The sequence below is a fragment of the Triturus cristatus genome, chromosome 6, assembly GCF_964204655.1.
Source record: "Triturus cristatus chromosome 6, aTriCri1.1, whole genome shotgun sequence".
Classification (NCBI taxonomy): Eukaryota; Metazoa; Chordata; class Amphibia; order Caudata; family Salamandridae; genus Triturus; species Triturus cristatus.
This window is the reverse complement of record NC_140589.1, coordinates 44,492,732-44,518,682: the sequence shown is the minus strand read 5'-3', so window position 1 is coordinate 44,518,682 and position 25,951 is coordinate 44,492,732. Positions and strand designations below refer to the sequence as shown.

The following is a 25,951-nucleotide window of genomic DNA, read 5'->3' as shown; positions in this document are numbered from 1 at the left end:
CCTGCAGGACATGAAAACTGTATATTTTGAGAGAACACAGCAAGCATCCATGTACCCTCCTAAAAAGAACAAATATCCAGGAGTTAGTATCTTTTTACCACATCAGTACCTTCACACTAACATAGCAGTCCAACGGTCCAGAAAACATCTGCAAGTTTGATCAGAAAGCTAGAGAAATACCCCAGAGAGAAGGAGCAGGCAAATCCTTGCTGGCAGCGCTTATTTTGTACCATAGCGAGTGTCGGGCCCCAAGCACTGCTCAAAAGACAGAGGCCGGTGCTCTTAAATGTTCCAGCGCCGACTAGGAAGGCTGTGTAGTCCTGAAGCCCAAGGTACTTACCTTCGGTAACGATGTATCTGTAAGAGACTGAGGATTAAAGAGGCCTCAGGTGGAATCTGAAAGAGACGCGTCAGTGATGGATTCCTTACCTTCGGATCCAGTCTGACGCCGGGGGATATTCTAAGGTAAGGAATCAATCACTAACAGGTCTCAGAGTCCACCCGAGGCCTCTTCAATCCTCAGTCAGACACTCCCTGTACCTTTATCTCACTCTTGCATGCTCCTGCTTTCTCCCTTGTGGGAGGTTTTTATGTCTTTTCTTCCTTTTTCTTTTCCGTTTGTGTGTTTTCCCCTCTCGTGCTCTGGCGAATGTCTGAAAAATGAGTGTCGTGGCCCTCACCGGCAACCACCAGTTCAAATTAAGCAATGCTTCCTGGAACTACATAAAGCACAAGTTGGGTATTCAGTTTGAATTCTCTGGCTCCACACAAAAAAGTATACTTTTCAGGGGGAACGCCAACCCTTTAGAGAACCCACAAAAGCGAAGTTCTTTCTTCGCCATCTACAGAAAGAGAAGGTCCCTTGAACATCTGTTCTATTTCTCTTCCATATATTGTCATATCCTTTACGGAAATGTGTACGGAGCTAGTATTTTACAATCTTTTACCATCCGCCACACTTAGTTACCATCAGCTATGCCATCCTTCCGCATAGGGATTTTACCTTCCTCAATTTGTGAACTTACACAGTCTGTACCTCTCTTGTTTATGTTGTTGTTTGCTTTCTTGTTTTCATACTTTCGGCCATCTGTAAAGAGCTCTGATACCCTCACAGGTCATGTTCGTGCTATATAAAACCTTATGAATAAATAGATATACAGCATTTGCCCCGTCTACTGGTATACCTCTGCTGTGCCGCTCTTCTTGAGACATTTCTTTTCTTGTTCATGTGAGGGTTGTAGGAAGCTGCTAGGTTTGTTCTCTGAAGCAGCCTGTCCTCTGTGAGATGCACCACTGTGCAACCAGCACGGATGAACTGAAGGCATAGGGGTCACCACACAGCAGGCAGCCATCTCTATATATGGAGGGGGGCGGTCCTATGCGGAGTCTTTGCCAATCTGGGGGCTGAAGCTGGGGATGGCGGAGGCCTCTTACATTTTAAATGAACCCCTACATTCTGGAATCCCTGCACTCTTTTATGGGGTATTTACTACCCAGGGGGGGTCAAATTACCTAAAGTTAAATAGTGAGCAGAGCTCTCTTGAACACAGGAGAAATTAAGAAATCCTGCGCCATGATTTTATAGTCAATCTTTCTTTAACAAAAATCTGAATAAACAGTGAAATAAAAGATGACCGCATTATTTGAAGCGTTTGCTGAGAAAGGAGCAATAATTGCCAATAACTAAACTATGCAATAACTAAACAATGACTGGCTCGGCAGCTACGATTAGCTCATTTCCAAACCAGACAAAGATGTTCGATCATAAATTTGCCTATACACCCACTGCCAATAGAAATATTTAAAACCAGCGATAACACCAGTGTTGGAACCGGCCGTTTCTGGTCGGCTGCAGGGATGCCCCCAGCCAGGCAGAACCTACCGCTTCAGTCAAGGGCGGGTGATTACACTCACTGTACAAGCCGTGCTCACCCTTGGGTAGCGTGGCACTGAGCAGCCAGGCTTTCCTCAGAGGCAATGTGTACAGCAAAGGCACAGCAGGCACCCACAATAAATACACTGAGCGTCACAAAAGAGACTTCACACTGAATGTATGTGAAAACATATATATATTCAACACACATATGTAATCATTACAACATGAACATCATATGCTTTCGGGCATAAAACACATGGGAAATATTACTAGCAGTACTAGGCCCGCCCATATTGTTATGATATCAATGGTATGCACACTGTGGACAGTTCCTAAGCTCACCCTCCCCACCGAGAGAGAGAGAGAGAGAGAGAGAGAGAGAGAGAGAGAGAGAGAGAGAGATATAGCGAGCGCACCCTTATGCAGAGGGACACGCTGTCCACCCCAGGCTCATACTAGCAATACTGATAATACAGTCCCGCACAGTTATAGGTACACCCCAGATATCAAAGATTTGTTCAGACAAGAAACAAGAACATCTTTTAGCAGCACCACTGGCTGGAGCCACGCGGGTAAATCCAATGTCAATGTATTGTGCTTTTGGCATGAAATCAACGTATAAAGATGTTTTTAGAGACACTGGTCCCTTCCACAATTGAATGTAAATGGTAATGTAACACAGGACTATACTGTGAACTGTGTAAGTTTTCTCCAAATGGACAATTATATTTATTAAGCAAGTAATACGAAAGAGAAACAAGGTATAAATAAGGTGCAGTGTGAAAAACGGGGATGGAAATCACCAGATTTCCAGACCTCAGGCATGCAAATCCATACTGACTTCACATATAAATACAACAGGCACACTTGTAAAAACATCTTATTCTCCACAAGAATCATAATACATAATTCTGAGTCAAGATGTGGTTGTCGATGTTTCGATCCCGGCTAGGATAGTGGGATCATTATCAGGACAGTGAAATAAATGCCTGAGAGATTGCATAGGGATCAATGACCCTAGCAGGTGCAGCGTCCGAGGGGGTCAGTGCCCCTTGCCAGGTACAGCGTTCAGGGATGTATGCTTTCTCTGTGCCTTCTCATGCAGGAGAAGGCACAGCCCGGCAACGCCGTAGTATTCCCCCACCGCGGTTAATCAGACGTCAATTCCCACGTACCTGGAGAAATGGGATGCTAATCTATGCCTTCCATACATCCCTGAACGCTGTACTGATGTGGGCACTTGAGAGGGCACCACTCTTCAGATGTCACAGAAAGATGGTGTAGGTCCCATGCAAGAGATCTTTGCTGTCCCTGAGATATCCGGGAGAACAAAAGGCCCACTGATAGGTCCTTAGAGAGCACACTTTAGCAGGTCTTCGGCACAGGCCAGCCACTATTCCGAAAGGGCACACGGTCCCCTTCACAGGCAGTAATCCTCCATGTGCACAACCGAGTCCTCTGGCAAAGTGCACCACGCAGTCCGGGTTCTCCGGTCCCTTGTCCCCACAAGCATATTTCACTCTTTGTTGAAAGATGACACCAGTAGTAATACTATTGTGTGTCTTTGAAGTTAGGGGTGGTTTAAGGGTATTCTCTTCTGAATCACAGATGTCTACCCTAAATTGTAGGCCTGTCTGCCATGGGGCAGTGGAGTGCAGTTCTTAATCTTTAGTGGGGCCATGATCTGAACCGAGAGGCTAAGTGTGAAAACCTCTCTCTCCAATCCCATCTGGACCTCAAATGGCAGAGGTCTTGTCATTCTAGTGGTATGCCCATGGTTTATGACCATCACTGGGGAATGCACAGATGTGCCTCCCATCCCCTGGTGTCCACCGAAACCAGGCACCACGGTACTCAGGACTCTTACAGCAAAGAAATGTCCATATTCTATAAGTGACATTTCAAAGTGAACTATGCAAAAATTTCCTTTACCATTAAAAAGGGTTTAACATGGCAAATTGAATACGCTACTTACCAGTATGCATCTGTTCTTGGCATGTAGGGCTGCTGACATTCATATCTGTGCATAGATCGCCGCCTAGTGTTGGGTCCGGATGTTTGCACGTTGTTGTCCTGGAAGAGTCTTCGAAGTATCCTGAGATAGGTGACTCCTCCCCTGGACCACAGTGCGCATGGGCATCCTCTCCATCCTTAGATTGTTTTTCGCCATTGTGGCAGTGATGGAGTAGATACAGAAAGTGATGACCATGCTATACAGTAATTCTGAGAGCTGCAGCTGCTACAGGCGCCGGGGAGGAGGGTGGGCGATATGAATGTCAGCAGCCCTACATGCCAAGAACAGATGCATACTGGTAAGTAGCATATTCAGTTCGAGGCATGTGGGCTGCTGAATTCATATCTGTGCATAGAATACATAGCAGTACCTCCTATTAGCGGCGGCTACCAGTGCCAGCTGCAGCGGTCTGAAAAAGAGTTTTGAGAACAGCCTGTCCTACAGCTGCCTGCTGTTTTGAGTGTACATCTACACAGTAGTGTTTGGTAAATGTATGTATAGTGGACCATGTGGCTGCTCTACATATTTCCTGTAGAGGAATGTTTCCCAGGAAAGCCATGGACGCCCCTAACTTTCGTGTTGAGTGGGCTCGTGGGGGAATCGTTAATGTGCGTTTAGCCTTTTGATAGCAAATTTGAATACATTTAACGATCCATCTGGCTATACCTGATTTGGAAATGGCGTTGCCCTTGTGTTGTGGAGAAAAGGCAACGAAAAGTTGTTTTGTCTTCCTAAAGTCTTTAGTTCTGTCTATATAGTACATGAGGGCTCTTTTGACATCTAGTGTATGGAGCATTCTCTCAGCGACATTTTGTGGATTCTGAAAGAAAACAGGCAGTTCAATAGTTTGATTCATGTGGAACTGCGATATTACTTTAGGCATGAATTTGGGGTTGGTACGTAGTACGACCCTGTTTGCGTGAACCTGTATGAATGGCTCTTGAATGGTTAGTGCCTGGAGTTCACTAACTCTTCTTAACGAAGTGACTGCTACTAGGAAAGCCACTTTCCAGGTGAGGAATTGAACCTCACATGAGTGGAGAGGTTCGAAGGGTGGACCCATCAGTCTGGTGAGGACCAAGTTGAGGTTCCACACCGGTGCTGGTGGGTGTCTTGGGGGAATTACTTGTTTAAGTCCCTCCAAGAAAGCTTTGATGGCAGGCACTCTGAATAAAGAGAGGTGCTGCCTGTTCTGGAGATAGGCTGCTATTGCGGTCAAATGGACACGTATTGAGGTGTATGCCAGATTGCATCGGTAGAGGTGTAAGAGGTAACAGATTATGTTTTGAATGGATGCGTCTAGCGGGTTAATGTCATTGTGGGTGCAGTAAATGACAAACCTCTTCCATTTAGCTGCATAGCAAGCTCTGGTAGTGGGTCTCCTGGCCTCTTTGATGATCTCCATACAGTCAGGTGGCAGGTTTAGGTAGCCAAACTCTAAGACTTCAGGAGCCAGATTGCCAGGTTCAGCTGTTGCGGATCTGGGTGCTGAATTTCGCCATGGCTCTGAGTTAAGAGTGCAGGTTTTATCCGCAGCCTTTGATGCGGCACCACGGAAAGTTCCAGAAAGGTGGTGTACTATGGCTGGCGCGCCCACGTTGGAGCAACTAGGATGAGTGTCAGTGAGTGCTGTCGCAGTTTGCGTGCCACCAGCGGTATTAATGGCGCTGGGGGAAAAGCGTACGCAAATCTGCCGGACCAGTTCATCCATATCGCATTGCCCTGCGATTGTGGATATGGGAACCTGGCGGCAAAGCTTTGGCATTTTGCGTTTTCGTTTGTGGCGAATAGGTCTATCTCTGGATGACCCCACTGTTGGAAGTACGGTTGGAGTACTGATGGGTGTAGCTCCCACTCGTGCATCTGGTGGCTGTGTCTGCTGAGCAGATCCGCCATCTGGTTGTCCTTGCCGGGGAGGTGTTCCGCCATGAGGAATATGTTCCTTTGAATGGCCCACTTCCACATGCTCTGAGCCAGGTGAGACAACTGTGGAGAGTGTGTTCCTCCCTGCTTTTGTATGTAGTACATGGCAGTCATGTTGTCCGTCCGGATCAACAGGACTTTGTTGCACAAGTGTACTTTGAATGCCTTCATGGCGAGGAAGATTGCCATCAGTTCCAGAACGTTGATGTGCATCTTCTTTTGTTGTGTCGTCCATAGTCCCTGCACTGTGTAACTGAGTACATGAGCTCCCCATCCCTGGAGAGAGGCGTCCGCTGTCAGTATTATTTGTGGAATAGGCTCTTGGAATGGTCGGCCCTTGCAAAGGTTTTGTGGATTCCACCAATGCAGAGAGTTGTATGCTCGACCGCTCACCAACACTAGGTCTTTTAATTGCCCGTGAGCCTGATTCCATTGACGTGCTAAGCACTCCTGAAGCGGGCGCATATGTAGTCTCGCGTGCGGGACTATGAAAATGCAGGAGGCCATCATGCCTATCAACTGCATGAACACTTGCGCAGGAAGGGAGTGTTGAGGTTTCAACTTTGAGATCAGTAGTTGCATGCTGGTGATCCTCACTAAATTTGGCTGAGCTGTGGCTGCCAGAGTGTCTATGGTCGCGCCCAGGTACTGTTGTACGTGTGCGGGTTGTAGATGTGATTTTGGGTAATTTAGTGAGAATCCCAGACTGTGAAGAAGGTGAATGGTGAGGGACATGTGGCTGGCACATTGCTGGGCTGACTTTGCCTGAACAAGCCAGTCGTCCAGGTAAGGGTAGACGTGAATGTGTCGTCGCCGTAGATGTGCAGCCACTGTAGCTAGGCACTTGGTAAAAACCCTGGGTGCTGTTGTCACGCCGAAGGGGAGGACTTTGAATTGATAGTGCTGTCCTTGAATAGTGAACCTGAGATATTTCCTGTGTGACGGGTGGATGGGTATGTGGAAGTACGCATCTTTGAGGTCTAGTGTGGCTAGGAAGTCTCCCTGGCTGAGCAGCGGGAGAACCTGCTATAGGGTGAGCATATGAAAATGCTCTGACAGAATGTAGTGGTTGAGGGGTCTCAGGTCTAGTATAGGTCTGAGCGACCCGTCCTTTTTTGGGATTAGGAAGTACAGAGAGTACACCCCTGTCCCCTGCTGGTTGACGGGCACGACCTCTATTGCACCTTTTTGCAGCATACTTAGCACTTCCTGCTGCAATAATGCTAAGTGCTCTGCGGAACATAGGACGGTGCTTTGGCGGTATTGTGGGTGGAGTGGAGGTTAATTCGAGACAGTAACCGTGCTGGATAATATCCCTGACCCACCTGTCCGTGGTGATGGTTTTCCACGTGGACAGGAACCGCTGGAGTCTCCCCCCGACAGGTGTTATGTGGTCGGGGGGAAGGGAGAGGGCGTCACTGTTTGTTCTTGGGTGAGGACCTGGTGTTGCCGTAACCGCGTCCTCTGTCCTTGGTGCTGGAGCCACGATATCCACCTCTGTTGGTTTTATCGTAGGTACTCTGTGTGCCCCCTTTAGTGTATTGCTGCTGTGACCCCTGTCCTCTAGCTGCTCCCCTATTCCCGGGGCGACGAAAGGAGCCACTACGAAATGTCTGCGTTTGCAGAGCCCCCATTGACTTCGCAGTGTCAGTGTCCTTCTTTATTTTTTCTAAGGTGGTGTCAACTTCTGAGCCGAATAAGTAGTCGGGGTTGACTGGCTGATTTAGGGTGTTGTTTTGAATCTCTGGTTTGAATCCGGAGATTCTTAACCAGGCGTGTCGTCATAACATGACGCTGGTGTTTATCGCCCTGGCAGCTGTGTCGGCAGCATCCAGTGCGCACTTAATGGATGCGTTGGTAAGAAGTTGTCCCTCTCCGATGAGGAGCTCCGCTGCCTCTTTATATTCGTCTGGCAGATGCTGGAGTAGTGACTCTAGCGTGTCGTAGTGTGAATGATCATAGCGAGCCAGGAGGGCCTGTGTATTGGCAATGCGCCAGATGTTTGCTGCTTGAGCTGCAATTCTCTTGCCTGAGGTCTCCAGCACTTTGGACTCCTTGTCTGGGGGGAGGAGCATCACCTGTTGTTTGCGAGTGGGCTCGTTTGCGAGCGTTAGCAACCACCATGGAGTCCAGAGGTAACTGACCTCTAATGGACATAGGGTCCCGGGCGCAGGTTTGTATTTTTTTTCAATCCTGGGGTTTAGCATCCGTGCCCTGGTTGTTTACTTGGAAATGTCCTTTGCATGCTTGAGAACACCTTTCAACATGGGCAAAGTCTTGACAGTTCTCTCGGAGGATGCGAAAGTGTCCACCAAGAAGTCGTCCTCAACTGTGTCAGAGTGGAGTTGCACTCCATGATTGGTGGCAGCACGTTCTATGAGGGCATTGAAGGCAGCAGTGTCCTCTGTGGGAGATGTTTTTGCGCCGTAAAGCTGCGTGTCCTGGGTATCTGTTGCGGCACCCTGGTCTGCAGGGTCATCCCAAGCTTGATCTGGGTCCTGCTGCTCTTCAGGATCGATATCCCTAGGGTAGGTGGTATCATCACCTATGTAATCCTCCATTGCGTCAGTTTCGGAGGGCGTAGGAGAAAAGGACTGGGGATCCGGATAGGACGTGTGCAAGCGTTCGTATAGAACCGGTTCCGACTCTGCCGGCAGTTTCTGCTTCAGAGGGATCCTGTAGGAGTCCAAGGCCTGCTCTGGCGTGACCTTCCGTTTTCGGAGCATGAGTCTGCCAGTGTCGGCGTCGATGAATTGTGACGGTGAAGGCTCAGTAGGAGAGTGTCCAGTAGATGGGGACCTTGTCTGGCGGACACGTGTTCGGATCTCGAACATCTTCGGCGCCGTGGATGGCGGAAAACCAAAAGTAATGTTGGTTGGTGCCGAAGGTGCCTTTGGAGCTTTGTTCGGGTCGGGTCCCGACGTGGACCGGAGGGCTGCCCGTTCCCTGATGCGTTGCAATGACGCCGCGACTTGCCGCACCGAGAACGCCGAAGGTTCTTTGGTGCCGAGTGGTTCCGTAGAGGTAGGCGTCGACTGCTTCGAAGCCACAGGGTCATCGATCCGAGGAGAGTTATTAGCGGTCGTCGGAGCCGATGACTTGACGCGTGTCGCTGCCTTCGAAGTGGACTCCGATGTAGCGGCCATTTTGACTTTGGTGGTCGGGGCCGACTGCTTCGGTGCCAGGGGCCGAGGCGCTTTTGTGGGACCGATGGCCTTCCTTTTCGGGTCGGTACCGACATCTGCTGCAGCGAGTTCAGCGCCGAAATCCCTCTTAGTGCGTTCGGAGCCGATGGTCTGTGCTGGCGTCGAAGGAGTGGAGGTCTTCGAGGGCTTCGAGCCGACCACTGCCAGTTTCACTTTCGGTTTCGGTGGAACTGGTGCGACGATTGGTTTCGGTTTCATTGAAGGGAAACCAGTCTTTTTCGGCAATAATGGCTCGTGCTGGATGTTCGAGGCCGGGCCTGAAGGCGGGGCCGAAGAACTTGGGATTGATCTTGGGTAAGGCCCGGAGGCGATCCCTTGACCGGAGCCGTAGAATGACGCACTTTGATAGCCTCCGTTTCGACGGGTAGGCCTGGCTCTTCACCAGAGCTATCTTCTTCGGCTCCAAAGGCCTCATCGTAGTCTCCTACCTCATCGACGGCTTCTTCCCTGTGAAAAAGCGCTTCATCGGTGTCTTCCGATCGGGAATCGTGTTCGGAAGCGGGGCTGGAGTTTACTTCTTCCACGCTTTCAACATCTTCGTCCTCGGTGCTCAAGATGTTGGCCGGGGCCGGTGCTGATTGCTGCGCTTCTAATCTCGTTGCCCTTCGATTCCGGAGAGTCTTCTTGGATCGGAATCGGGCACAGGCCATACATTTCGATTCGTCGTGATCCGGCGAGAGACATTTGTTGCATACCGGGTGGACGTCGATGTGTGGGTATTTGGCGTGGCATACAGGACACCGTTTGAATGGGGTCCTCGATTCCATCGTCGATGTAAGGTCGATGTTCGGATTAAACGGATCCGAAAAACTGGAAGAAGTTTCTAAACTAAGTAAGAAAGCAGTCGATACCGAGCGGGAACAGTACCGACGAAAACTAAAGGCCTTTTGGCCTTAAACTAAATATTCCTAACTTGAGCTAAAATAAGCACATCCGAACCCAATGGCGGAAAAAAGCAATCTAAGGATGGAGAGGATGCCCATGCGCACTGTGGTCCAGGGGAGGAGTCACCTATCTCAGGATACTTCGAAGACTCTTCCAGGACAACAACGTGCAAACATCCGGACCCAACACTAGGCGGCGATCTATGCACAGATATGAATTCAGCAGCCCACATGCCTCGAACTTACTGATAGGAAACATCATGAGGATGCCCTACTGCAAACCACTATGGCAGCCTGAAGTAATGTCAACCACTTCCCCATGTTAACCTATGAGAAGAGCAAGCCTCGTAGGTAGTGAAAATACACACAGATACCTGGGCACACGTGCACTAGTGCGCACACAGACTTGCGATGGCAGGTTGGACACAGTCCCCAGCACCAAGGCCACACAAGAGAATCAGCAACACCCCAGGAGTATATCATGGGAAGAACTGAACTCCAAGGTAGTGAAGCCCCATGTGGGGGGGTTCCTCACTACCTGGGCCGGGAACATCCATATCTACCCACCCGGCCTTCAGCCTACCACCCCCCTATGCCTTTTAGGGCTTCCATGGGGGGAAATGCCTTCATGGTTTGGGATGACCCACTCAGGGTCGGCTGAGGCGCATGTGATGCCAGTCTAGGCAGGGGCACAATGGCGCCCACAAACCTACCATGACAGGCCGGATACATGGTTGACAGGCTATCCGGTGGGTAGCACACTCAGTGCTACGTCCCACTACTAGATGGTGCCATACACGCCCCGGTGGGTACTTGGTTATGGGGCACACAGAGGTATGGTACCTAAACCCATCACGTATGCACCGCCTGCGTAATGCGGGCAAGGCGGGTGCACGCACTTTCCCTCTGTAGTACTTGGGGTAGGTGCTCAGATTCCTAAGTTCATGCTGAGAGAGTCAAGAAAGACTAAGAGGACAAAGTGAAACATTTTGGGGTACATTTCCCTAAGAAGGGCCATGTGCAACACCCAGGCTCTTAAAACATGTAAAGAGTGGTGTTAGATTATCATCATCGTCAACCCCTTCTCAGCAAATTGGGTTACAGAGTGCGAAAGCATTCAAGGCCCTTTGTAAATTCTCCAATGTAACAGTTTGGCTTGGGCATACTATCTTCTAGGCTTATGATGGTCCTATAAAGAGTCTTAAGACTTTTAGCACGGCAAATGATTCTTGGTCTTTCTCATTGGTACTCACAGGGGTACCAGACAAAATAAAGTAATACCGGTCTTTCAAGTGGGTATGAGACCATTAAAGGCTGCAGCTTAGACTTACAACATTATGATTTTTGTTTCCACCACAAAAATATCTGGTGTCGTTCTCCTTGCTCTCACGTTTTATTATGCTGGGGTTGTGAGGTACAAGTCCTTTAATCTTCACTGTGTCAAAAACATGAGAAAGGATTTATGCCTCAATTCTCTAATAGCTAGGTGTCCTATCTTTGGTCACGATGACACTATCAATCTTGATGCCAATATAAACCTAAACGACAACAAAGTTACACTTGGACGGTCACTGAAATAGAGTTCATGGTGAGTCCGTTCAGACGCTTTTAACCTTCATCCCTCCTGTAATCTATACACTGACATGATTCCCTTGAGAATGACAACTATATTCATCTGGAAGTCCAAAAAGAACCTGTCGTCTTCATGACAACACCCAGCAGTGTGGATGGAGGTTACCAAATTACGACAAATACCAGCCTTCTGTACAGCCCAAGTCACACAATGAGCTTTAGATGGCTTGACAGCAAACTGAAATAGATTTGACAGCCATAGCATATTAGCCCCAAGACCACAAAAAGTCCTTCAGTCTCAAAACACTTCCCTGCAATACACATCAAAACCACTTGCTGAGCTTATCATTTAACTAAAATATGTAAAGAACGCTCCAAAAAGGCATGAGATTGGGCTGTTCACATTTGTTGGACGTATAAAAAAGAGGGAAGCACCCTGTACCGGTTGTATGACAGAGGCACGCATGGCTAAACCATGCGTGCCTCTAACACGCAGCCCGAACCACGAATGTGTCTTAACCACACATTCCTTTACCACGCATGCCTTTACCACGCAATTTCGTTGTAAAGGCATGAATGGTAAGGGAGTATGCGTGGTTAAGATCAACACTACCTCGACACCCATCCTGCCCTAAGCCCTAAAATGTTATCGCCCTACCACGCCACCCCGACCTGAAGCCGAAAACCTGCCCTTAAAACTACCTCTTTCCCTTCCTCTGCCCTAAGGCATAAAACCATTCCCCTACCATAAATTTAAAAAAGAACCCGACCCCCCAACCGGCCGGACCCCTGAAATTGCCCCCAATCCTAAAAACTCTCCCCAAGCCCAGCCACAGCCCTTAAAGCTACCCCGACCCCACCCTAAAACCCTGCCCCCACCATAAACTACTCCGACCCCAGTCCCCCCCCCGGGCCCTAAAACTTACTTACCCTGTCCATAAAACTCCCCCAACCCCTTCCACTGCCCTGAGGCCTAAAACCCTGACTCCAATTGAAACAAGCATTGGCATAGCCAATAGGTCTCGCCTTTTGGACCTTATAAGTGTTTAGCCATGCAACAGTTGATGTTGTTGCACCAAGGATATTGTGCTGCATAACTAAATACTTATAAGGTCCCAAAAGCGAGACCTATTGGCTATGCCAATGCTTGTTTTGTGGTAGCAAACAGTCTAATTCTGCGAACTGAGCTGTTTGCTATCTCAAAAAAGCTTAGTAAATCTGGCTCTAAATGTGGTGTGTTAAATGTAAAGAGGGAGCGTTGGTAGAAAGGATAATATGTAAATGCTACTGGCAAGTGTGAGGAATGGCGAGAAAGAAATAGTCAGAAATAAGGAGAATGATTGTGATAGGGAAACAGGAGAGATTGGTTGAAAAACGTACTAAGTGAAAAACTCGTAAGAGAACATTTACGAGAGAAAGCGAAAGTATAGATCACAAGAGCCCACATGGTCTCTGTGAAAGAAGGAATGGTGAACGGGGAGAATGGTTGACAAAGGGAGACACTTAGAAAGGCGAAGGAGCATTGATATATAAGCAGTAGAGATGGAGAGTGGTTTGGAGGAAGCAAGAAGGATGAGATAATGGGAGTCAGAAGAGCACGAAGACTGAAAGAGTGCTTTGGAAGAACAGAGCCAGGACCCCTGTCATATATAGAGGAGTTTCTGTGACGAGGGAAGTTGTTCTGGGGAACATGGGCAGTGAATGAATAGGTAGAAAAGTAGAACGCGTGGGGTTGCCTCCTTAGAAACGCAAGACGTATTTTTAAATGTGTTAAAAATGCATGCATTTCAACCATTCATTACACGTTCTATGAAGTGAACAATTCTTTGAAAGATCCTCTCTGATTTGTCTTCCGCCATGAATCATTTTTCATGAGCACATTGAACAGAAGGTGTCCCATACATTTACCACCTGCTGGGATACGGTGACAGGTGGTTCCATGGCTCGAGTTCTGTCTCCGCTGTAATACACGTAAGGGAGGGAGGCAGATGAGAGTGGCCTGCAGTACTTAATTTGCTGGGGCTGCTACACGAAGGAATAAGGTGCCTTAGGACTGCTGTCTGCTGAACGCAATGCTCAAACAGGAGCAGATGCTGCCGGTCTAGATTGGGGTGCTAATAAGCTTTTTGGTTGCATTTTCCAGCCAATGTTTGACAGATCTAATTTTACTGCGCATGAAGAGCCACCCACAAGTAAAAAACACAAGAAGCGCGAGCAACAAGCCAGGGAGTTGTGTGCGCGCGCACGCGCAAAAAAAAAAGAACACGCGAGTGGTGCACGCGAAAGAAGGAGAGGCCAGGGCGCTGAAAGCTGGCGGGTGCACGCGCGCGTGAAAGCAAGCGCTAGGCCGTGTGGCAGCACTTTTAAAAGCCCTAACTAAATGTCTCCCAGAGCAACGCATGCGCTGGCTCAGGCGAGACCTAAAAATGACCCCTACACCCCCCACAATGAGCCCTAAAACTACTCCCACTCCTAAAAACTACCCCAACTCAGCACCCGCCCTTAAACCTACCCCGACCCCCTCCCCCTAAAACCCTGACCCCCAACCTAAAAGTACCCCACCCCGAGCCCTAAAAGCAACCCCCACCACTAATAATTAATCCACCAAACCCGGCTCCAGCCTCACATACCTGTCCGCGTCTGGAGCTTTCTGTTCCGATGCTTCCTCTTCTTCTCCCCGCCCATCCTAAACAATAGACCAATATCTGCCTTAACTACGCATTTGCATGGTTAAGGCAGAAGCTGGGATCAGGCAAGCGTGGTTACGCTTGCGTGGACACGGCACGCGTGGCTCTGCCCGCGTTGTTCCGTCCATTTTCCCCTTGTACCGCTTCTTCAGTAACTGCAACAGGATTCACCCAATGTACAAAAAAGGATGGTCTAGAACGAGTGCATTTTTCAACTTGAAGATCCACTCGGTACCTTCTGTCTTACTTAGCAGCATGATCTGTTGGTCACACCCTTCGCTTACAAATTAATGGCATATACAATGACACCTACATGTTACTCTGGGCTCTACAGCAATAATATGCAGCTTGAGGAATGCAGAGACTTTGTCTGATAAGATTGTTTAAAATCCATTAAGGAGGTCTGACTATCAAATGCCTTTCACACTGCAACCTGATGCTCATCTTTCCACCTCTTTCATCTTTCAATGCTCACCTGTCTGCTGCTCTTCAGCAACTGTACCCCCTCTCCACCTCCTGCCTTTCTGTCTACTCTTTGTCCCTCTCTTCATTTTCGAGCTAGAACAAAATGCTATCTCAGCACTTTTTAAATGTTCTGAGCTAAACATTCTATCATCAACATTCTTTTCACTATGCCAAACACTACTTCCTTCACTTTTTCGAATAAACATGAATATATAAGAATAAACACTGTACTAGATATAAAGTGAATTTACAATTTCATGCAAAGATATGGAGTGCGCTGCACTTTCTGATTACTAAACGGAATATCAAATGGCACAGATGGGGCGGAGCGCGCGGCGGCAAGATGGCCGCACCCTGAGGAGCTCCGTAGCACCGAGCTACATTTATTTCCGAAGGGACCTCTTCCCCGCAACTTACTCGCTCACAAGGGGGTATGTGGCGTCGTAAGCTGCCAGGATTGTGCAGGCTAGTTTCCAACGTCTATTATGCCGGTTTAGACCCCTTTTATTCATTTATCTCCATCGCCTCAGCACCTCCATGTATTATGGCCGCCATTTTGTGCATTTCTGAAGCAGCGCGCAGAAGTTCGGTATGCTGCTTTCCTCAATGGTCTGCGCTGAGGAATTTGACTTTGCTTTAATCCCAGCATCCAGCTTGTTTTTAAAAACGGATTGCTTGTCACTGCTTTATGGAGTTAGTGCTTGGCTTTGTATATGAAACCTCTTTTTTTTCCCGTCAGAATGGCAGCGTCATTATCCTCTCTGTGCTCTTTACAGTCACCTGCTGGATTATTTTAACATCTCCCACACTAAGCCTCCTGTCAAAGGTCATGTCTGCTCTGCTTTGTATTGTGCTCTAATGAAGTACACAGACCTACCCAGTCAAGGGTCTCTGTACATCTGCTGACTGCTTTTTTTCTTAGGTGCCTATTGCGCAGTGGAAATTGTTTCTGGCCAGTGGTCCTTTTTCTCAACAGCATTGTCAGGGCTGTGGGCTCTGTGCTCTTTTTGCTTTTGCATCTCATTGATCATTTTTCACTGCGTTTTGGTGGTCTCTTCCTGGTCCTTACAAGTGCGTTTTTGTGACTGCCTTATCCACCTTTTCATCATGGATAATAAGCAGCATTGGGCCACAGGAGCTTCTTCTGGAGGTCGTAAGGATTCCGCAGCAACTACCAGTAAGCGACTTAAGAAAGATCCTTCTTCCCCTTCTAAATCACCTCTCCCCCTCACGTTGGAGGACATCATGGACGAATTGCGCCTTATTCGTCCCTTTATGTCGGACACCTCTGCTACTCTCCAAAGAATTGAAGAGAAATGGTCAGGCGTTGACTTGAGACTTTCTGATGTTGAACAAACGATAAGTGGCACTCAGGATGTTATTGCCAAAGTTGACAGTCTCACCAAAGAAGTTGCCCAACTTAAGAAAACTACAGAAGACTTAGAATATCGCAACCAGCGTAATAATTTACACATTTATGGTATTCCAGAGGGTTCTGAAGGTTCAGACATGAACTCCTTCTCGAAGACTCAAGTTTTGCAGATCGTTGGCCTTCCAAAATCAGCAGATTTTACTATCCAAAGAGCACACAGACTTGGGCCTCAAAGCACTTCCTCCTCCGCCAAAGAAAGAGGTATGATTGCCTATTTCTTGCTGTATTCCGATCTTATGGCAATCCTTAATGCTGCCAAACAAGTTAAACAGTTGTTCTGGTCCGGTCACAGGATCTTCTTCAGTCAAGATGTATCTAAACCAACAGCCAGCAGACGCAAAGAATTCCTGGATTGGAGACCAGCCTTCGGAAGTTCATACATACTCATCGAGGAGAACTTCTGGAGCTTAGCAAGCATTGATTGCTTTGTTATTTGTTAGCTCTTTTATTTTCTAGGATTTAAATCTGTTATTCCTTAATTTTAATCGTATTTTTGTCTGTATTTTATTCTTATCTTATAGGTTCTCCCTGTGCTGTTGTCGAACATCCCCGTTCACACTACCTGTTTGTCTATAATGTCTGACCCATCTCGTTGCTGTTTACCCTATTGTCTGGTAATTTCCCTTCCTTTTTTGTCTTACTTATTTATAAATTTTCACTGGAGTATTTTCTCCCTTCCCTTTATATTGTCATGTAAAGTTGTTATGTTTCCTCTTGGTGTTCCTCTCTGTGGAATGGCTGTCCTGACTTTTTCCGTCCCCCCTCCCTCATTAAAGTTTTTTGCGTTTTTGTTTGGCATGACTAAAGCTTTCTGGCTTTTTGTCATCTCTTCTTTCTTACCTCTTTTGAGGTGACTGTGTTCCCTCTCTTCTCTACTCTCTCTTTCCTTCCCTCTTTCTCCTTCTACTTTCTGGCAATATTCTCCTTTTCTATTTCTGTCTAAATCTTCTTCTTTTTCTTTTCAGCTTATGGTTCTTTATTGTTCTCTCAGCCTGCTTCTGTGGTGGCCATATGGTACACTTTCTTCTCTTTTTGATGTCCTTCGCTATCTTTATCTTTTCATCCTCTCTTTACTTTTGCATTCTCCTCTCCTTTCCTTTTTTGACTTCTCTTCACTTTCAAGCCTACCCTTATTCAAACTCCATGGATGAGTGGTCTTCGCGTTATCTCATGGAATGTTAAAGGTATTCGCAATCCTGTTAAAAAACAACGTGTTTTATCTCATCTGGCGAGATTGAAATGTCAAGTTGCATTGTTGCAAGAAACGCACCTCAAATTGCAAGATCTGTCTTCACTGCGCAAACAATGGGTAGGAGAAGCTTTTTGCTCCCCGACAGTGAATAACAAAAATGGCGTTGTTATTTTGTTTCATAAGTCGTTAAGCGTTCAGTTACAAAATGAGTCATGATAATAATGGTAGATGGTTGTTTTTAAATACTACTGTTAATAACACACAACTTTCCTTTTGTAATGTTTATGGCCCAAATGGCATTGATTTAACCTTTTGGAATGAATTTTCCACTCTTCTTTCCTCGTATGCGACTGATGATTTAATTGTGGGTGGTGATTGTAATCAACTCATGGATCCCTTTTTGGACCGGAAATCACAAACCAGATATGTTCCCAATAAGATGCAGAAAACATTTTGTAAAGGTATTTCTTCTAGAGGCCTAATAGACACCTGGAGATTCTCTCACCCTGACACACTGGAATTTTCCTTCTTTTCCCCCGTTCATGCATCCCACTCCCGTATTGATTACATTTTTCTCACTCAACATGCTTTACAATTCATGACTAATTCAGAAATAGGCTCTATCCTTGTTTCAGATCACGCCCCCGTCATTTTGGACATGAATTACCCCTCACTTTCTCCCCCCTCTCGTTGCTGGCGCTTTAATAATTCTCTCCTCTTAGACCCCCAGTTTGTTGAGCAATTCACGCCCTTCATGGAGGAATTTTTTCATAATAATCTTCACTCCACTTCTCAATTTCACTTTATTTGGGATGCCTTCAAGGCTGCCGCCAGAGGCTTTATTATTGACTTTGTATCTCGGAAGAAGAAAAAAGCCCTCTCCCAGTCCTCTCTCATCCTTAAACAAATTAAAGATCTCGAACATCAATATTTCACCACAAATTCCACAGATACACTATCTTCTCTTATCAAAGCGAAATTGCAATATAACAAACACTCTTGGGACTCTGCATGTAATAATCTCCTCAAATTTAATACAAAAATGTATGGTGGGCGGAACAAAGCAGGCAAATCCCTTGCAAATTATCTTAAAATCCAAAAGCAAAAATCCAACATTGTAGCTATTACCGATAACTATGGAGTTCGTCAATCCACTGATGATAAAATTCTTGACTGTTTCGTCCAATATTATACTTCCCCATACACTCCAGAGTCCCGTCCTTCTCCCGCACAAATGTACTCCTTCTTTCAAACCATTCCTAAATCTCCCGATAATTCTACAGACCTTTCATCCCTAGACATTCCTATCTCAGAAAAGGAAATGATTAATGCCATTACTCTCCTACCCAAAGACAAAACACCCAGTCCGGATGGCTTCACTGTTCGATTTTATCTCCACTTTAAAAAAAATGTTTACTACCTCACTTACTCTCCTTGAGCAACCATTTTCGTATCAATGGAGAATCCAGGGGATACTTACCCAGGCAATGTTATGCTTAATTCCTAAAAAAGACAAGGACCCCTCCCTTTGCAAAATTTATAGGCCCATCTCCTTAATCAATACAGACTGTAAAATGTATGCCAAAATCTTAGCCATTCGTATTAATAAAGTTATCCCTGACCTCATCAATTTCTATCAATCTGGGTTTGTCAAAGGTAGATCAATTACTGATAACTCGAGAACTCTCCTCAACATCATCCACCTTGCCTCAAAAATGGATTCCCCAGTTGCAGCTATCACATTGGATGCTGAAAAAGAGTTTGATAGGGTAAGCTGGGATTTTATGCTTTGAGATGGCATGGTTTTAGCCTCCCTATTATTCAATATATTCAATTGTTGTATTCTGCCCCTTCCACTTCTATTTGGGTTAATGGTTCTCAATCTAAATATTTTTCTCTTCGTAGAGGCACCAGGCAAGGTTGTCCCCTTTCCCCTCTTCTTTTTATTCTCGCTTTAGAACCTTTCCTAGAAACAAATTGGTGTTCACCATCCTATACAGGCTTCAAATTTCAGAATATTGATATTAAATTTACTGCTTATGCTGATGATATCCAACTCTACATCTCTAATCCGTCCACCTCTTTACCCTCTCTTTTCTCTCTATTACAAGAATACTCCCTAGTCTCTGGATACAAATTAAATATTGACAAATCTGAAGTTTTACCTCTAAACAAATTTTGCCTTTCCCATATGTTTCACGGTTCTGGCTTTGAATGGAATCCCAGGAATATTAAGTGTTTAGGCATCCTTTAAGCTAACACTATTAGAGGAACTATTAAAATCAATCATACGGATATACTTAAAAAGCTCTGTACTCATTGAAGGTTGGTCCCGTCTTTTCTTATCCTGGTGGGGGAGGCTAGCAACTATTAAAATGATGCTCCTCCCCATTGTTAATTTTTATCTCTTTATGCTCCCTATCTCTCTCCCACTTTTTTTCTTTAAAACCGCCTCCTAACAAAAGTTTTATAGAACAATCGCAAAGCTAGGATTTCTCTTTCCCGTCTCCAACAACCCAAAGATTTAGGTGGAGTTAACTTTCCTAACCTCAATCAATATCACTCTGCTTTCACATTAAAACAAATCTGGCCTTTTTTAACAGACTCTTCTTGTCCTCCCTTAACAGCTTGGAGTTCCCTGGAGCACGCGCAATTCTCACCCTTTTCATTCCTTACAGCTACTCGCTTATCCCAGCCTCCGAAGCATTTTCTCACCCCCATATTAAACACTCCAAAGCACTTGCTCTTTCCTTGTCCCGTTCCTTTCTCTCACATGCTGATTTTCACTCCCAAACTCCAATTTGGTATAATAAATTCTTAAAGATTAATACTAGAGCGTTATTCTGGAAGGAATGTATTGACAAAGGTATTCTTACTTATGACCACTTACTTAAAGATAACTCCCTGAGGGATTTCTCAGACATTCGTGACTCATTTGACACTTCCAACACGCATTCTTCCCAATACCCCTTGCTAAAAATCACCCTAGCCTCTATTATTTCTCAAAGCAGCTCCCTGTCCACTACTTCTTCGACCCTCTCCCCTCCGCCAGACTTTTCTATTCCTCTCAAAGCTGCTGCCATTTATAAATTACTTTCCCATCCATCTGCTGTTAGGTCCAAGTCTAAACTAAAACTTTTATGGGAAAAGGATCTAGCTCAGGAATTCTCCTTCCAAGTTTGGGACTCTATATGGTCTAAAATACACACCGTTTCCCGCTCTGCTAGCACCACACAGACTTTATACTTTTTTTTACAACAGACTCTTTTTCACCCCTTCCGATCTCCATAAATTCAGATTACTTGAATCCAAAAAATGTTGGTCCTGCTCACATGTTGATAGTGATTTTCTTCACATGTTTTTTCATTGCCCGCTGTTCAAATCCCTTTGGTCTCGCATTTGGTCAATGCTAAACGACATTTTAGCCACAGATTTTCCTCTTGAGATTGTACATATTTTTTTGTGCGGCTCCTCACCTTTATGGAATGTTCAGTGTAATGTACGTAAATTTATAGATCTGTACATAGCCATTTCCTTTCAGATCATAACAACCAACTGGAAGGATACTTCAAAACTTTCGTACAGTGTCTGGTGGAACTTGTTATGTCATCATCGTAGGCTTGACCGTGCCTTTGTCACCACAGTACCTCTATTAATCAAAAAGGACTGGTTATGGTTACCTTTAACCGATTTTCTTTCTAGACATGTTCCTTGAATTTTCCCTTGTCTTCTTTTCAATGTCTCATTGTTATTATTAATTTGCATTTCACTCAATTGTTTATGGAACATTTATTATTGCATCTGTATTTCATGTTGCCCTTCTTTTCTCCTTCCCCCCTTTCTTTCTCTGTCTCTCTTTCTTCCCCCTCCTTCCCACAAAAATAATTTTAAAAGCTTTTTTCCTTGGTATAGTTTCTATATCCCTTTTTTGGGATTGAATTGCACATATGTTCATTTTAATATTACTCCATTTTCTTTTCAACGCCATATTTTTCTGTACTGATGTTTTACTATGCTTATCATATTCAATAAAGCTTTCTAAACTTAAAAAAAAATACCAAAGATGGCATAATGAAACATATGAGGGGTGGGGTTTATTAGTGGCAGTGATGAGGAAACAGGGTTAGAAATTCAGGTTCCAGACTTGAATTACTTGTACTAAAGGGAGAACCCCACTGCAGGTTCCTTGATTGTTTCAGCTGTTCACAAGAGGTTCCTTTTTTCTTCTTCATTGGCTCCCACAGAGAGTAGGTATGTGCACTCACTAGTTACAACATCCTACTCTGCCCAACCTCCCATGCGGCAACTCTTGACATTCATTAGACTACTCGATGGTGTAGATATCTGAGAGACAAAGCAGAATACCCGAATGTGCTTCTTTGTAGGATGTCTTTCCATGTCTGCAGGGACTCTTGAAAATAGCCAACAGAATGGCTGAATGGGCAGTTGAGGAGACTGAGAACAAAAAGAACAAACTTCGTACCACCAGAAACAAAGAGTGAATTAGACAGCAGATGTCCTACGAAGTCCAGTGGAGCCAAAGAGTTGACCCAAGAAGCCTGAAAGAGTGGATATAAGAAGTTCCATTTGTCTTCAGGGTCTTTGATTCACAGAGCAGGAAATAAACTGCCTGACACTGCTGTACACCGGGGGACTGAAGCTATATCCTTCAATGGGTATTTGTTCTTCATGAGCTCATTTTCAAAAATCCAAATTGGAAGATACTGCCTCTCTGTACAGTGTACTAAAATGAAGTACGCTCTGTAGAGAGTGTGAGATGTCTCCAGAGGAAGATAGAGGCAGTAAGAAGATAATACTAACTCTTTTTGTGGTAGTGTGGGCAAGCCGCTAGGCTTACCAGAGGACAGTGTTAAGCATTTTTTTGTACTCACAGAGGCAATAATAGAGACACACACTCAAGAATAAATCTGAGATCAATATGGCATAAAAATAACACAATATGTATGTAGGTTTTGAGAAGCAAGATTCAGAACTATACTTTGTACAATTCAAAACACTCAGATGAATACTTTGTATTCGAAATAAATGCAGTGCAGTTCAAAGTATGCAGTACTTTCAGTATCTAGGCACACGGCGGTCGATACCGTAAATATTTACCATTGCGGTTAGCGGAGGAAACCAGGGAGGCATATAACTGCAATGGAGTTGAGTAGTCCGCCAAATCACAGATACCATTGCGGTCGCTGGTAGCAGGTCACTGTAGTTCTATGGAAGTACTGTCAAAACAGAGTGCGGGTGCAGGGATGAAGGTGAAGTATTGGATGGTGAAGTACAGCCGACACAGTTATCCGTGGGGTCGCTAGAAGGAGGTCTCCGCCGAGGAGTTTTGCAGGACTTCGCTGCCTGGGTCGGTTGGAGGTCTTCTTCACCGGCAAGGTGAAGGTTTTTGGAGGCCCAGGACTTGGGTACAGCAGTAGTCGAAAAGCAACTGTAGCAGGAGTAGCCGAAGTTGTGGGTGATGGATGTAGGAGTTCACCGGCAATGGTCAGGCCACAGTTGAGTTGCAGGGTGGACCATCACAGAGGAGAGGCGGTCGTGCCAACGTTGTGGCTTCCACCTTCGAGGCCACCAGCAGGAAGGTATGGGCTCTCAGGAGCAGGGCAGCTTCCAGTGCCGGTCGCTGTGCTGAGAGAATCCCTCAAGGTGATAGGCATGCTGCAGTGTTTCTTTACAGTGGTGAGTCGGGTCAACACAAAAGCCGGTCCTTAACCACCAAGGTTCTTTACCGACAGTTACTGGGAACTAGAGCATCTAGCCCAAAGGGAGGTTTGTGGCAATGTGCAAAGGCTGGAAGGTCTCAATGGTTTCTTGGAGGCCTTGCAAGTTTCAGGAAGGACAGCCAACCCATTGGCAACTCATTTTGCAGCTGGCAGAGTTTTCGCCGGTTTCTTGTGCAGCAGGGCTCAGTTGCCATGTTGACTCTTCGGTTTGTCCTGCACCTGGGCATGTGGCCTACGATAGCTGCACCGCCGGATCTGTGTGAGTGGTCCCTACGGAACCTTCTGTCTTCATGCCCTGGGTACTGAGGGTACCATTTACTGGGCTTGCAGAGACAAAAGAAGTTGTGCCAATCATGGTACAGTTTTAGGGAAGGAGATCCGGCAACGGGAACCTGGACAGCAGGGACTGAGTGCACTTACAGATCGAAATTACATCAGACAAAAAATGGCGGGCAAACCGTGTCGAAAGAGGCACTTACCTACACGCATATGTATTACAATTCATTACAGGATCCCACGCATAGGTGGAGACAGTTTAAGGTTTATGAATTCCTAGTCAATCACATGACTGAGAAACCGCTAAGTTTGCCTGTTGAGGGCCTTGCAGAAAGGCCTAATGTGAAGCTATCCCTGATACTGGACGGACGTTCGGTATTGTTACAAGCTAGCTGTTCCAAGCAGTTGAAGACCCAATGGTAAAGAGAACCTCCCAGGGTCATGTGGCCTGATAAAGAGAGCTCCACGGGTACCAGCGACACCATGTCAATTCAGAACACTTAATCTAATATTCCTAGCAAGAGCTGAATGATATATTGGTCTGAAGCCAGCAGACCAGCCTCAACCATCACTTAATCCTCTGAGAGCCACATGATGTCTTGCTACAGCCAGACTCTGATCATTCTCCAGAAAGTATGATCATTCATATTACCACCATCCTTCCGCTCTTCGTTGGCTCCCACTCAAGGCGTGAAGTTGAAGCCTGGCTGCCTCCTGTACAAACCACTGAATCTTAGCACTCCACTCCGTTTCTCTCATCTGCTCAAAATGTCCAAACATGCAAGACATCTGTGCAGCATGACTGCTACTCTTGGAAAACCCTCGTTTCAGAACATCACAGGCACAACATCATTCATTCGCGGGTGAGGCTCCCACTGTCTGGAACTCATTACTGAGCAAATTACGACTGAACCCCAGCCGTGTGTCCTCTCACAGACAATTGAAACTCATCTCTTCAGAGTACATCGTCCCAATGAGTAGTAGCCCTCAATGAAGACCAGTCCAATACTGTTTTAGATCCTTTCCTCTCGATTCAGATCAAGTCTTAATTTCCCTTGAGTATAAAGTCCCCTTTAGTGATACTTACTTGAGTTTCATTATCTGCTTTAACTGCTGTTATTATTACTGCTAAGGTTGTGCCATTTGTTGTTCTATATGTACAGCCCCTGACTGATGAGGAGCTGCAGATTAGAAAACTCAAATAAATGATACCTATAGCCCCTGCTCTTGGAGCAGACTAATGACAAATGCACCTTATTCTCAAAGGGGGCTGTCTACGTGTTAACAGGACTTTTTACTTGTAACATGGGGCACTGGAAACCCAACACCATCTCTTGAATACCTAGCAGAAACAACACTCAGATCTACACGCACGAGGTGCTGATCGGATGAGTAAAGTAGCTGCTTAAAAAAAATACTCTAAAATGCAAATGACGATGTATTTGAATCGCAAATGTGTGTATGTCTTAAACACAAGAAAACACAATTTTATTGAATAACAAATAACTTATTTTTAAACATTACAAGCAAGCCCAAAAGTAGACCTACATAAAACATTAAACATGAGGGAGTTCCTTACCCAAAGCTGCCTTTTGCATTCGTCGCTGTTCGACCTCTCCTTTGAGCTGGTCTGTGAAAAGAAAGAGTCCAGACAGCACCAATGAATGGTTGTGGGAGAACACATGTAATAAATAAATACTAATAACACAAGACCTGCGAGTGAAAATAAACACATCTGCTTCCCCTCTCCACAAGCATGTTGTTTGCTCCACTGTTGACAGTTCTGTGATAGTCACATGCAACAGATGTCTGCTGTGATTGAGCCCGGGGATAGCTGAGAAGAACCTCAGATGTGTGCTTCAGAGGAGTCCCGGTAGCCGCAAACCCCTCTTTATGTGTCCTCTGGCTGCCCAGGCTTCGTTCTTTCTCCTCCGTCTCATTGTGACTTGTGAAGGAAATGCACAAGTAGGCCATAGAGGTGGAGTAGAGAGGGGTAGTCTGCTAGACAAGACTTTCTATGAGCAAAAAACAACACTGAACTGTGGGAACCTGTGAGGTTTAAGTGCTATGCTCATCAGCTGTGACCCATACTTTCATAGGGCTGAACCTCAAGAGACTGGTAACTTGAGTAACTTTAGGCTAGGTGATAACAGCATGGGTGGCACCTTACTCACTGTAAAAATGACGAAACTAGGGTATGCCCTCACGACAAAGATGAGAAACATCTGAAATCAAGAAGGAAGTAAAGACCCAGCTGATGCCTAACTAATGATAGAACCACACCAGTCCCAAGACGATTACACAGAAGTGCAACGTTAAATACGGCTTCACCATGGTGTGCCTGTAACCAGTGCACACCATGGACCATCCCTCTCTCTCACCTGCAGGGACTACACACAACAATATTCGGCAGCCTGTAACCAGTGCACACCATGGACCATCCCTCTCTCTCACCTGCAGGGACTACACACAACAATATCTGGCAGCCTGTAACCAGTGCACACCATGGACCATCCCTCTCTCTCACCTGGAGGGACTATGAACAACAATATCTGGCAGCTTGTAACCAGTGCACACGACAGCCTAATCCTCTCTTACACCTGGAGGGGCTACACACAACACCAGGCTCCCTGTAACTAGTGAACACTATTTCCTATTTCTGTCTCACTCCTCTAGGGACTAC

General features: G+C 45.9%; 1 protein-coding gene across 1 annotated transcript in view; it reads right to left on the bottom strand.

The window, feature by feature from the left end:
- Positions 1-25,951, bottom strand: part of KIF6 (kinesin family member 6) — a 1,720,339-nt gene that overhangs the window by 338,582 nt on the left and 1,355,806 nt on the right. Inside the window, exon 16 of the mRNA XM_085610234.1 lies at positions 24,848-24,898. Coding sequence (XP_085466360.1) covers positions 24,848-24,898 — 51 coding nt within the window. The remainder of the gene's footprint in view (positions 1-24,847; positions 24,899-25,951) is intronic.